This window comes from Emiliania huxleyi, assembly GCF_000372725.1.
Source record: "Emiliania huxleyi CCMP1516 chromosome Unknown EMIHUscaffold_185, whole genome shotgun sequence".
NCBI classification, from domain to species: domain Eukaryota; phylum Haptophyta; order Isochrysidales; family Noelaerhabdaceae; genus Emiliania; species Emiliania huxleyi.
In genome coordinates this window covers 63,654-76,003 of record NW_005200738.1, presented here as the reverse complement: position 1 = coordinate 76,003, position 12,350 = coordinate 63,654, and the positions used below count along the sequence as shown (strand labels likewise).

The 12,350-nt window shown below is 64.4% G+C and overlaps 3 protein-coding genes across 3 annotated transcripts; 1 reads left to right on the top strand and 2 right to left on the bottom strand.

Annotated features, from left to right (window-relative positions):
* Window positions 1-2,931: 2,931 nt before the first annotated feature.
* Window positions 2,932-3,494, bottom strand: EMIHUDRAFT_232807 (hypothetical protein; the record flags this gene model as incomplete). Its single annotated transcript, XM_005782842.1, has 2 exons — window positions 2,932-3,234; window positions 3,369-3,494. The coding sequence occupies 2 exons, from the start codon at window positions 3,492-3,494 to the stop codon at window positions 2,932-2,934; spliced, it is 429 nt and encodes a 142-aa protein (XP_005782899.1).
* A 503-nt stretch (window positions 3,495-3,997) lies between these two features.
* EMIHUDRAFT_442503 (hypothetical protein) lies at window positions 3,998-5,316 on the top strand. The gene is made up of 2 exons (XM_005782841.1): window positions 3,998-4,637; window positions 4,703-5,316. The coding sequence occupies exons 1-2, from the start codon at window positions 4,066-4,068 to the stop codon at window positions 5,055-5,057; spliced, it is 927 nt and encodes a 308-aa protein (XP_005782898.1). The 5' UTR covers window positions 3,998-4,065; the 3' UTR covers window positions 5,058-5,316.
* A 2,075-nt stretch (window positions 5,317-7,391) lies between these two features.
* On the bottom strand, window positions 7,392-10,991 carry EMIHUDRAFT_113251 (hypothetical protein; the record flags this gene model as incomplete). Its single annotated transcript, XM_005782840.1, has 1 exon — window positions 7,392-10,991. The coding sequence occupies one exon, from the start codon at window positions 10,989-10,991 to the stop codon at window positions 7,392-7,394; it is 3,600 nt and encodes a 1,199-aa protein (XP_005782897.1).
* Between the last annotated feature and the right edge of the window lie 1,359 nt (window positions 10,992-12,350).

The following is a 12,350-nucleotide window of genomic DNA, read 5'->3' as shown; positions in this document are numbered from 1 at the left end:
CGAGGAGGTCTTGAGGAGGGGCGTCCAGAGCTTGATTTCATTCACGTCATCGCACCCTCCTGGTCCCGCATGGGGTTCTGCGAGGTCAGTCTTGTACCCCTCGTTGTACTGCGGCTGGTTGCAGGGTCAGGGCGGGGTGGCCATGTCCCTAGTGCCTTTTTGAGCCTGCCGCGGCGAGCGGCCGGGGGGGCGGGGGCAGAGCCCCCGCGAAGCGATTTTTGACGAATTTGAGCCATTTTCGGTCATTTTCAAGAGGATTTTGACACTTTGAGGAGAGCGGAAGTCAGTAACATCGCACGCAGTTCGCGCCCTGGTACACAGTTCAACAACATTTAACCCGTACACATCAAGTACTGTACTAATGCGCAACATATATCAAGACACGCGCTCACCAGCAGCGCGCTCGGATAGCATCGTCTATCGCGGGCTCCATCGCGTACTCTTTGGGTGGCGGCGGCGGCGGTGGCAACGCCCCTGGTAGCGCCGTCACCTTAGCCTTTGGTGCCCTCTTTGAGCGGCGCAATTCTGATTGCAGCGGTGGGAGCTCACCCGTCGGGGTCATCGTAAAGTTGACGCCACGCAGCTCCGTCGCGTTGATGTCTCTTGCAGCCCGAGGCGCTCGACGAGCTTCGCGATCATGTACGCCGCGTCGTCGTCGGAGCCCTTGGCCCAGCCCTGCACAGCTCCGACGAGGCCGTGCCGCCAGTGGTCGAGGTAGCCTTTCGGATTGCCGTCCGCGTCCTTGCCCCTCGGCAGCTTCTGTTTCGGCCGAGCCGGCATGCCGGAGAGCCGCACCCGCCGCAGTTTCCACCATATGCCTTCCTCGTGCCGCCACTGCTCTACCGTCCCGTACTTGGCGTACGGCCGCGTACGCCACTCGGGCTCCTTGGGCGCCGGCGTCGGCTGCGCCTCGACCTTCTGCTGCTTGCGGTGGCGCGCGAGCGCCTGCTTGGCCTCCTCGTGCGCGAGCCGCGCCGCCTCCCGCGCCGCCAACGGCTCGCGCACCGCCTCGGCATACGCGAGCGAGGCCTGCTCCTCGGCTCGCGTGGCGGCTTGCTCGGCGCTCACGGCGCGCACCTCGGCGGCGCGCAGCGCTGCCTGCAGCTGCTGCGTCGCGCCGAGCATCGTGAAGGCATTCTTCGGCAGCTCTGTGGATGACGAGGCTTCGGCAGCGCGCCGCTCCTTCATTCGCTGCTCGGCGGCGTCGACGACGGCATCACCGATCTCGACGCGCACGCGCCGCTTGGCCTCGAGGGCGCAAGCGAGCTTGTTTGGCCGGTCGCCGCTACACGGAATGCGCCTCCTGGCCTTGCTGCCGCCGGACTGAGCCACGTAGTACGTGACGGTCATGTTGTTCAAAATGGGGCCGTCATATTTGCTGTCGATGGCGTTCGAGACGCCCTCTACATCGTTGAGAAGGGCAAGCTGCTCCACAAGGGTCGTCTCGTTCGGCTCCATAGTGACCCCGCGTGGATCGCGAAACGATGCAAGATGTGGAACGGCAAAAATCAAAAATCAAAAATCGAGTAGACTTCGAAAGCGACGTGTAGACTTCGACGGACTTTTAAAAGAGCTTTCCAACGGTGTGCGACTCGTCGAACGAATCCAACTGGGAGGCACTAGGGACATGGGTCACGAGAGCCACCCCGCCCTGACCCTGCAACCAGCCCTGCCGGGTGAGCTCTGGTTTCTCCTTGTCGCCGTGCACGACCGGCGCGTTGGCCGGGGCGCGCATCGCGTCCGCCCAGGCGGCGAGGACGCCGTCGTGGGGCCGCCGGTGGTGGGCCTTGTTGTAAAGGTAGTCGCCGAAGAAATCGACTGGCATGCCCCGCTCGAGCGCGACCCGAAGGGTGGGAAGCGCCGCGGAGAGCCAAAGGCCGAGCTTTCGCTGGAGCTCGTCCTGGAGGGTGTCGGAGGAGAGGGCGGTGGCGTACGTACCGTCGACACGGACATCGAAGGCCTTGCCGGCGAAAGGCGTTGAGGCGGAGACGAAGCGCGCGGCTTCGCGGTTGTTGACGGCGCTGTCTCCGAGGGACGGGTTGTTCTTGACGTGCACATCCCGCGCCTTGACGAGCTCCTGGTGCGCGTACCAGTCCTTGTGATTCTTGATGGCAGCGAGCGCCCGCGGCCGCGGGTACGTGGATTTGCAAGTGCCATTGAGAATCGCGTCGGTAGCTGGAAGGGACTCGGGCTCGGGGAGCGGGACGCTCTTGGGGTAGAACTCAGTCAGGTAGCCGCCGCGGACGGTGTAGTACTTGTTTTTGTCGCGGGCGGCGCGCTTCTCGCACACCTCTTTCCAGTCCGAGAGGGCGGACTCGTAGGTGGCGATAGCTGCGGCGATGGCGGGGTACTTGGATGCACCTCCCTCGTCGTGGGCGAAGTCGGGGTTGTCGAGAGTGGAGAGAGGAGAGAGTGGGAGATGGACGACGGTGAACCAAGAACAAGACGCAATAGAGCTTGGAAATCATTTCTGCAGCTGCGGCAATAAACTCATCGAACACACGACAGAATTGCGGATTGTGCTAACCTACGTGGGTCGTGGCGTCTCACGGCCCGCACAAACACGCTCGCTCGGAACGAACGAAAGCGGCATGGAATGCGGCAAGCAAGCCCCAGCGCGCCAGCCCAGCGCAACGAAGCCAAAGAGAGGCAGAGATTAGTTACAACAACGGTGAAAGGCAAACGCTCAGTCCGCGCACAGTGCGTCACTAATCCCCTCACCGCTTCCGGCGAAAATCTCCACGCACGGCCACGGGTTCTCGACCGAAACGCGGGTGGGTGTGCACACTGCACACGCCGTCGGGAGGACGACCCCGGCTAGCTGCCGACCCACCCCCTGCCTCAATGATTCCTGCATAAAGACAGGCTGGGGACCCACTCCTTGCACCCATCTCTGAAACAGCCTCACGATAACCGCCAAAGCCCGCCTGGTCATCCCTCCTGGGCCTCATGAGAATCGGGCTCAGCCTTCCATAAGCGGTACCGGACGGCGAATCCCTCGGGCACGTACACCACGCAGGGTAGGCGGCTGTTGTAGCGCACGAGCAGCGGCTGCATGCCAACGAACTGGAGACTCGGCGGTGAGTCGCCGAGCGGAGCCATGCGCGTCGATGCCGCCGCGCCGTCAGACGTCGCGACATAGTAGTGGTAGCCCCACCCTTGCAAAGTCTTCTCCTCCACAGAGCCAGACAAGCGGACTCTGTTTACCCCGTCCGTCTCCAGGTATTTTCCCACCTGCGATGCATTGACGCGCGGTGCGGCAGGGTTGGAACTTGCGTGCTCTGTCGCGCATGAGTTGAACTTGGAGCCCTTGGAGTGTGGGTGTACTCTCGGCGACGGCGTGCACTCATATCTCTCCTTCCACGCACCGTGAACTCGAGCTTGGCAGCCCCCTCATCGGGGAGCGCCTCGAGGTGGATGACGATGCGCTTCCAGGCGGCGCCCTCACATCCTGGTGGCGTGGCTGAGAACGCCTTCTCCCAGTTCGAGGACATTACGGTGACGCTCGGCTCTCCGAAAAGGCACACAGCTGCGCGCGAATGTAAGTATGTAACTCGAGGGACGTCCGAGAGTACGGAGGGCAGGGAAGCCGTGAAGAGTTGCGGCTGTGAACAAAGACGACCCACTTTGTTTTTCAGTACATTCCCATAGGAGGAGTCTGATGAAGGGTTCCACCCGCCGATTCTGAGAAGAGAATTTTACAAAGAAACTCCCTCGCACGACACTAGGCACCACACCCCTCTCCTTAAAATCCCTGTGTGGTGGCGGCGTGCCGTCCTCCCATCCCTCCCTTGGGTTGTCCGTTTTCTTTCTTTCTTTCTTACACTAGGCACGGGACTGGCGCGCACTGGCTCTACTTAGAAGAGAATCTCGCCATCTCGCTGGCCTCTCCGCAAGGCCCCCCGACCGCGTCGAACCCATCGGCGCGGCATGCCTCCGCATACGTCTTTTTTCTTTTTCGATTTTCGGCCCCGGATTCGCTTGCTTTGCTTGCCAAGCAAGGAGCGATCCAGGCCTGGATCGCCTGCATCTGGAGGCGCTGGCCACCTAAACGGCTTGAGGCCCATGACCTCACTCCTCGGCAACACTGCCACCGCGAGGTTCGAGCTCCCATCCACGGACTCGCCGTGGCAAGTCGCCTTTGGAGCGCCAAGCAAACTCGGCCGATGCCTGTCTCCTCGCACATTCTTGGCGTTCCGTGTCCTCCTTGCTCTTTTCTGGACCGGCATCACAATCTGGAGCATGGTGGACCACAAGGCCAATGACCTCGAGACGGCGCCAGAATTCTACATCTACCTCACCAACTGGAGCCTTCTCATCGAGTGGTTCTACCTCGTGTCTGCGACATTCGTCACTCGGATGGCACTCCGCAACCCAAAGCGAACTGCGCTGGATGGCGCTCCATCAAAGACGCCGCTCTTTGCGCGCATCACGTACGCAGCACAGGTCGAGACCTACGTCCTCTCCTTCTTCGTATTCGTGCTCTACTGGGCGCTCGTTTACGATGGCGGCACCATCCATGCTCTCTCGGTCTTCACCCACGGCGTCAACTTCCTCGTCGCGCTCGCAGACTGCCTGGTCGCGGGCATCCCAATGCGCCTCGTGCAGTTCTGGCTCCCCTTCGTCATCTCGAGCACGTGCGTGAGAGTAGAGTAGACCTCCGCACATCCTTCTTGTTCTTCATCACAGCTCGGTCTCTTAGGTACGTCATCTTCTCGGTTGTCTACGACCTCGCCGGCGGCACCGCCGACGGAGACTCATACATCTACTCGGTCCTCGACTGGTCCGAAGATCCGGGCACCGCCGCCACATACGCGGTCCTCGTCATCCTCGTCGCCTTCCCTGTCGTCTTCGCAGCTTGCGTGTTCGGCGTCTACCCTCTGCGTGCACGGTGCGACTGCTGCCCGCCCGCTCATCCAGAGCACCGCCGGCACTGCCCGACACCGCTGGCGCTTCCGCCCGCGCGCCACGAGCCGACGCCCGCGCGCCGCGAGCTGACGCCCAAACTCGAGGCAGAGCCGGTTGCCCCCGGGCACGCGCAGACTGTGGCACCGTAGAAGGCGGCAGCCCAGGGTGCGCACAGTACAGTATTGGCGCGTGGCGCGATGGCGTCCTGCCCGTCATCCTTTCCGCACACGCCTCCATGTGTCGGATGTCAAGTACAGTCGATTCCGACGTCGACGATCGTGCTGTGTCGCGCTGTGTCCTGTGACCTCCCCCCGGGCTGGCCGGGCTGCGAGTCGCCGTTCTCCGGGCTCTCAGCGGTTTTTTGCTTCTGTGTACGTCGTTGATTTCAGTATAGTACGTGCGAAAAAACTCGGACCCACGAAGACAAGGAGCGCGCGCCAATGGCCGCCTCCGTGACACTCCCACCTCCTGGGCCGGCGCGGGAGTTTTACTGCCGAGTTTCTCCCGGCCGGCCGCCTCCTGACACGCCCACTGACCGAGCCCATCGAAAAAAATTCGGCGCGCCGCACTGCTCTGACCCCTGCTCGCCCCTGCTCGCCCCTGCTCGCCACTGTCGCCTCGGTTGCCGAGGCTGCCGCGCACCCGCGCGCTACGCGACTACGAACTGCACCAGCTGGGCTCGAACCAACGACCAAAACGTCCCCGACCCGAACGCTGCACCAACTAGGCCACACCGCAGGCTCGATATGCAATACGCACAAAACTGGCCGCTCATAAAGCACTACTCATTTGCCGAGGCCACGCGGCGCCCCTCCACAGCCAGCCTACCCTCCTATCGCGCCACTCGAAGCCCCGCGGCCGCCTCTCGCCTACCGCGCTGCCCTCGCCTGCCACCGCACCGCCCGCGCTCCAGCCTAACCAGCTCTGCATCTCGCAACACACACTTGACAGGGACAGACCAGGCGCAGGAAAAGGGAGCGGGGCCCGAATCCAAGGGACCACCCCGTCGGGCGGAGGAGCTGTGAACTCAGGTCCAGCAGGAAGGCTGCTGGCTCCTGACTCATCCCCCAAATCCCCCACACCTTGGCGGCCTGAAACCTTACCATTCCGACACCTCACACACACCCCTCCCCTAGGGCTAAGCAGTGCGCGAGCCCACCCGACTTCAGGCGAGACGTTGACCACTCCTCGGGAATAGTTCTGTCAGTGGCTGCACTAAGGTGTCCGTTTTCATTTATTTATTTATCACTCAAGTGACCATGCAAGTGACGTAGTGTACGACGCACGCGCGCACACCGCGCGGACAACACAGGTATCCACAAGAATCAAACAGTACAAAGATGTTCATGCAGACGCAAAATTCTAAACTGCACCGTGAAGCCGCACCGCTGCGTGCAGTGCGAAGGAAGCGCAGCAGGCCGACTACACGGTAAGGCATACGGACCTTGCAGAAAACCTTTTCCTTCTAAGCAGGGCTACACAATGACCCTATAGTGTGTGGGTGTTCCTGGCGAGTTGTGATGAGTAGAATTAGACTAGCCAATACTATTTTGAAGTTCATATATGAAAATACCAACTTGCCTATGTGCACGTCTCCGCCGCGGCGGCCCGGAGGCGGCCCGGCGGAGCGGTCAGAGCAGCACTGCGCGGGCCGGCGATCGACTCTCGACTATAGTACGGGCTCTATTGAATGGCCTCAAGGTGCTCTCTAGGGCTGCCCTATTCCGCTCGCCCGGCTACGTCGCCGGGCTTCGAAGGAAAAGGTTTCGCTCGGCACGGGCGTCGGAGAGCAAACTTCGACGTTCGTCCTATAGTGGAAGCTGGACGCACGTAGGCAAGTGGCCCATGACCAGGCGGGCTGCTGCTCAGAATCTGGGCCGTCGGCGCTCGCTCTCGCGCTCTTCATAACGGCGTTGCCCCCTCCCTCCCGCGCCGACGTTGGGCAGCCCGACCACGACAACGTCAGCGCCGCTGGCCTGCAACTCGAGGCGCCTTTGAATGAGCACGAGCCGGTGCGCGGCGGCGGCGCGGGTGATGCAGCCCAAGGTGACGGCGACGGCAGAGGGGGCGGCGCCGGCGGCGGAGGAGGCGGCAGCGGCGGCGATGGCCGCGGGGTCGGCCCGCCCGCCTTTGCTGCTGGTGCTGTGGGCATCATCACAGCTCAGCGGCGGTGTGCGACCAGGGCCAGTGGTAGACTTTCGACGCGGTGAGGCTGCTCTCTGAGCAATGACACTAGCAAGAGCATCATGTGTGTCATCGGAGTCACTTGTATTACGATACCACCACGCCGCCACGCTCGCAAGGGCCGCCTAAGCGCCTAAGCACCCTAAGCACCCCCCCGCTTAGGCCGCTTAGGCGCTTAGGCGAGTGACGGCCGGCTGCCCGGGGCCTGGCGTGCCTCCGCCGTGGGCTGAGCGCCCGGGAGAGCCACTCTGCAAGTGGTGTGCGAGCGTGTAGCCTTTAGCGTGCAGTCGGCCAGCAGATTACTCGATCTGAAAGCCGTCGTGCCGGTGCTCTACTGCCAGCAGCAACTTTGCCCGCAGCTGTTCACGGGTCGCATACGGCGGCAAGTGCACCTCGTGCGTGCATGTGTGCACGTTGGGCAGGTCGTGCTCGTCGGCGCTCTCGTAGAGCTTGAGGGTGATCGGGTCCTTGAGGCCGCCGCAGGGCAGCGCCGTGAGCGCCGTGCTCCACTCGAGGAGGTGCAGCCGCGCGAGACTGCCCAGCCCCGTCTCGGGTGACTCGTCGAGGATGATCTCGCGCAAGTAGCGCGGCGCGTCGGAGCCGGCGGCCGCGAAGCCCGCCTTCGCCTCGGCGCTGACCGACGCGTCCGGCCAAGCGAAGCACCCAAGGAGCTGCTCGCGGCTTAGCTCGGTGTTTCCGCGCAGCATGCGCAGCAGCTCTGCGGCGCTGAGCGCGCCGAGCTGCAGCCGGAGGTCGATGGTCTCCGTGAAGCCGTCGCACAGTGCCCGGAGGCTCGCCTCCCGGATCGTGAGCAGCTTGTGGCGGCAGCCGGCCAGCACCGCGCTCTCCATCGCCGCGCTCTCCGGCGGCACCTCCTCCTCCGCCGCGTCCGGGTCGAACAAATCGAGCGTCAGGCCTGCGGGTGGCTGCACGAGCAGCTGCGCCCACCGCTGCGAGAGCTCGGGGTCGAAGTCGGAGAGCACGGCGAGTGCGGAGTGCACATCCTTGAAGACGCGCCACTCGTGCGCGTCCGCCAGAAACTCGAACACGAACCGGCCGAGCCCGCGGCCGAGGGGCTGGTCGTCGAGCACGCACCGGCACATGATGCGGCCGATGTTGTTCATCGACTGCAGGTCGGCGGTGGGCGAAGGCAGCAGCCCGATGCTCGTCGACGTATCGTCGCCGGCGCCCTCGAAGAGGCCAAAGTCCGCGAGCAGCACCTCACGGAAGAAGCAAGAGTAGAGCTCGACAGTCAGGCCGCCGAGGTCCTCCCCCTCCTCCTTGCTGCCGTGCACATCGACGAAGGTCACCTCGGTGCGCTGGAAGAGCTTGAGCTTGGTGTCTGCCGCCTTGATGGCGGGCGAGAAATGCCCAACGACATCTTGGCAGAGCTGGTTGCGCCGGACCGTTAGTCGCCACGGCTTGTTGCGCGCCGTCTTTGACGGCAGGTACTGCAGCAGCATCTCGACGTACTGACGGAAGGCGAGGAAGCGCCGGAGGAAGGCGCCCTCGTCGAGCTCGTCAGCAGCAACCACGAGCGTCGACGTGGCGCTCGACGCGGCGGCCTCATCGAGCGGCTCGGAAGCAAACTCGGCGGTGAGGGAATGCTGACCCGCCGCCTCGACGCGGGCGCGCTTGGCGGGCGGCGGGCTCGCGTCGCTGGCTGCAGAAGTGACTCCGGGTGAGCCGTGTACGGCGGTGGCGCCCGGCTCGGTCGGCGGCTGTGGCTGCGGCTCCGGCGTATCCTCCTCCTCGTCCTCCGAGTCGTCGAGAAAGAGGCGGCGCTGTGGCTGCGGCGGCTGCGACGGTGGCGACGGTGGGGGCGCGGAAGACTGCGCTGCGCGGCCAGCAGCGCCGGCTGCAAGGGGCTGTGCCGCATCCTCTGCCTTTGCCGGCTCCTCCACCGCCCCCACCACGTCGGCCGACGCCGGCTCGACACCGTCGACGTCCATCGCCGTGCCCGCCGCGCAATCGTCGTCCTCTACATCGCTCACCTCCTCCTCCGACGAGTCCTCATGCTCATACTGCAATTTCCGCCATCTCTCCAGCGCCCTCTCCGCCTCGGGAGGCTCCTTCGTCTCCGCCTCCTCCTCCTCCTCCGGATCCTCCTCCTCCAGCTCCGCCTCCGACTCGGAAGAGGCGTCCGACTCCGACGTGGCGTCCGACTGGGACGGCGACTCCTCCACCTGCGCGTCCGCGTCCAGCTCTGAGGCGCCGCTCACCTCCCTCGCCGCGGGAAGAGCTCCATCCGCCGCCTGCTGCGACTGCGACGGCGGCTGCGACGGAGGCGGCACCGCCGTGCCGACCGCCGCGCCGCCCGCCGCGCCGCCCACACCCACCAGTGCGCCGATCGCGGCGCCCCCCGCCACACCGATCGCCGCGCCTGTGTCGACGTTCATCGCCCTGCGGCCGATTCTGAAGAATACGTCTATGCTGGACCCGACGTCTGGCAAAGGCAGAGGGGAAGAGCTGACCAACACGCCCAAAGGCGACGGCGGCGGCAGCAGGAGCGGCGGAGGAGGCGCGGCCTGTTGCGGCGGCGGCGGCAGCAGCGCGGGCGGCGGAGGAGGAGGAGGCGCGGTCTGCGGCGGCGGCGGCGGCGCGGGCGGCGGAGGAGGAGGAGGCGCGGTCTGCGGCGGCGGCGGCGGCGCGGGCAGAGGCGCGGCCTGCTGCGGCGGCGGCAGCGCGGGCGGCGGAGGAGGCAGCGGAGGAGGCGCGGCCTGCGGATAAGGAGGTGGCGCCCGAAGGCCGCCACTCAAGTCTCGCTTTGTCGGGAGCAAGGCTGTTGGGGCAACGCCGTTGAAACGACGGTGGCAGGGCTCGAACGCGTCGGACGTGTATTCATCCATGAATAGTTTCTCTGTGGTCATCTCGAGCACACCGTCCGCAGAGATGTTCTCGGGGCAGCACAGCAACTTGCACGCGGCCCTCATGCCCAAGGCGCGGCCTTTGATCTCCACGAGGGCTATCAGCCCGCCCTCGCCGACGGGCCTGATTGCGCTCCGGAAGACCTTCGATCGATTGTCAGCCAGCGATTGCAGATGCCGCAGGCGATCCGGACAGCTGCGCGTCTTCTCTATCCTAAACCATTTCGCCGTCGCCATCGCCGCGTCATCCACCGTCTCCGCGACTGAACCCACTGCCGTCGACACCGCCGTGGCTGCTTGCGGCTGTGACTCCGCCTCCTCGAGACGCCGCTGCTGCTGCCACGGCGCCGCGGATTTGGCGGTGGCCACCTCGGAGAGAACGGCCGCCTTGCGCTTCAACGGCGTGAGCGGCTCATCTTCCTCGCCATCAACAGCGGCGGCAGTCGGCGCCGCCGCGGCCGGGGTGAGCAGCGAAGAGCGGTGCGATAGCGACGCGTCGACCATCGACACCGTCAGAGATGGGGACTGTGGCGCCGCAGCGCTCCACTCCTCCAGGCCTCTCCCAGCCGCCTCTGCCGCCTCTGCCGCCTCTGCCGCCTCTGCCGCCGCCGCCGCCGCCGCCTGCGACGCCGCCGCCGCCTCCGCCGCCGCCGCCTCTGCCTCTGCCGCCGCCGCCGCCTCCGCCGCCGCCGCCGCCACCGCCGGAGCCGCTGTCAGGTCCACCTCGGGCGAGACGGTGGCCACCACAGCCTCTGGGGCGCCCCCCCCCTCGACCACGCTCTCCGCCGGCAGCAGCACGCTCTCCATCCATATTTCCATCGCGTCGACCTTGCTGCTGTCCGGAACGAGCGACTGCGGCTGCGCCGGAGGCGTGCTAGAGGACAACACCTTTGCCTCCTGCCTCTCGAGCAGCGCGGACGTTGACACCGCCGGTGCCGCCGACGCCCTCGCCGCCAGCGCCTGCGCCCGGCGTCGCTGCTCACGTTTCAGCTGGTTGTCCTGGGCCAACCTCAATTTCATCCGGAGCAGCATGACGAGGAGCTCGCCGGATCGCGTTGTGGCGAGCGCTCTCCAACAAAGCTCAACAAGGCTCTCTACAGCCGACCACTGGCCAAGCTTCTTTCTTTTTGACCGCAAGCGCGGACGGCCTCGCCCTCGACGGCACCCATCTCAACCTGCAGTACGTCCGCCTGCTCGAGGCGGCGCTGCCAGCCTAGAGATACCTGCCAGCAAACCTGCTTAGAGAGGCGACCGTTAGATCTTAGAGAGGCGACCTTGCTCCTTGGAGCACTTAAATAAATACGAAACGGACACGCCAAACGAGGGAATGGATGGGAGGAGGACAGGGTCCCCACCTGAACGAGCAGGACGGCACGCCGCCACCACACAGGGATTTCACTGGAAGGAAGGTGTGTTACTGGGGAACGGGAGCCTTCCCGCGGTTTTGACCGCGCAAGATATAAAGGGTGGCCTACTGGCTCTGCCCGCAAGGCGCCCGCGTCGCAGACGCGGTACCATTGACAAATCTGCAATAGACCCCCACACGAACAAATAGCAAAATTCGAATACCGTGCAGAAACCATGATCCATGTGATCTGAGCCGTGGACGGGGGGCAAGCCTTCAGCTGGTGCCAAGACATTCGTAAAATTGAAGCCAAGAACGTACCCCCCTCTGAGTGAGGACAGGAGAGAGAGAGCTTTTGTGGTGTTGGTGTACGCAATAACGGGACAGGGTAGTCGTTCTCTCTAGCTCCCCTTCTAGCTCTTGGCATGAGCAGCGCCCTGTGTCCGACCCCTTTTGCGCAGCAACACCTTAAACTTTTAGGCCCTCCAAATTCGGGTCGGAGCGTAGCGGAGTGGGCCCCGAGTTTGAAAAAGGCGACGGACGCTTGCGTCCTAGCCTCCAACAACGCCTCCCCGGCGCAGAGGGGCCCCCGGAGGGATGCTCAACCGCTCCACGCCACGCCGCTTGCGGCGGTCCTATTCCCAGCTCCGCTGATAAAGAAAGAAAGAAAGAAAACAGACAACCCAAGGGAGGGATGGGAGGACGGCACGCCGCCACCACACAGGGATTTTAAGGAGAGGTGTGTGGTGCGCTAGCCGTCGCCCACCCTAGGGAGTCCGCCTCTTCCTATCTCTCTTCGCAGTCTCTCTCCGATTCTCGCTGCAACCTTCATGCCACCTCGCGGTCGTCCCACTCTCGTCGTTCTCTCCCTTGTCATTTCCTCCTCTGCTCGCAGCTCCGCTGATGATATTACATGTCGCGAAGCGTGGTTTTTCTCGCCCAACAGGCCTGCTGGGCGCCCCGCGTTTTCATGGAGGACCTCGCTGTGCTCCAGCGCGAGCACGCGGCGCTCCGTCACCGCGTGCTGCGGCTGCTCGAGTCGTGCG

Excerpts from the sequence above, each read along its gene's own strand:
- EMIHUDRAFT_442503 (XM_005782841.1), top strand. The coding sequence starts at position 4,066 with ATGACCTCACTCCTCGGCAACACTGCCACCGCGAGGTTCGAGCTCCCA. Across the intron at positions 4,638-4,702 it reads CCCTTCGTCATCTCGAGCAC|GTACGTCATCTTCTCGGTTG; the intron begins GTGCGTGAGAGT and ends TCGGTCTCTTAG.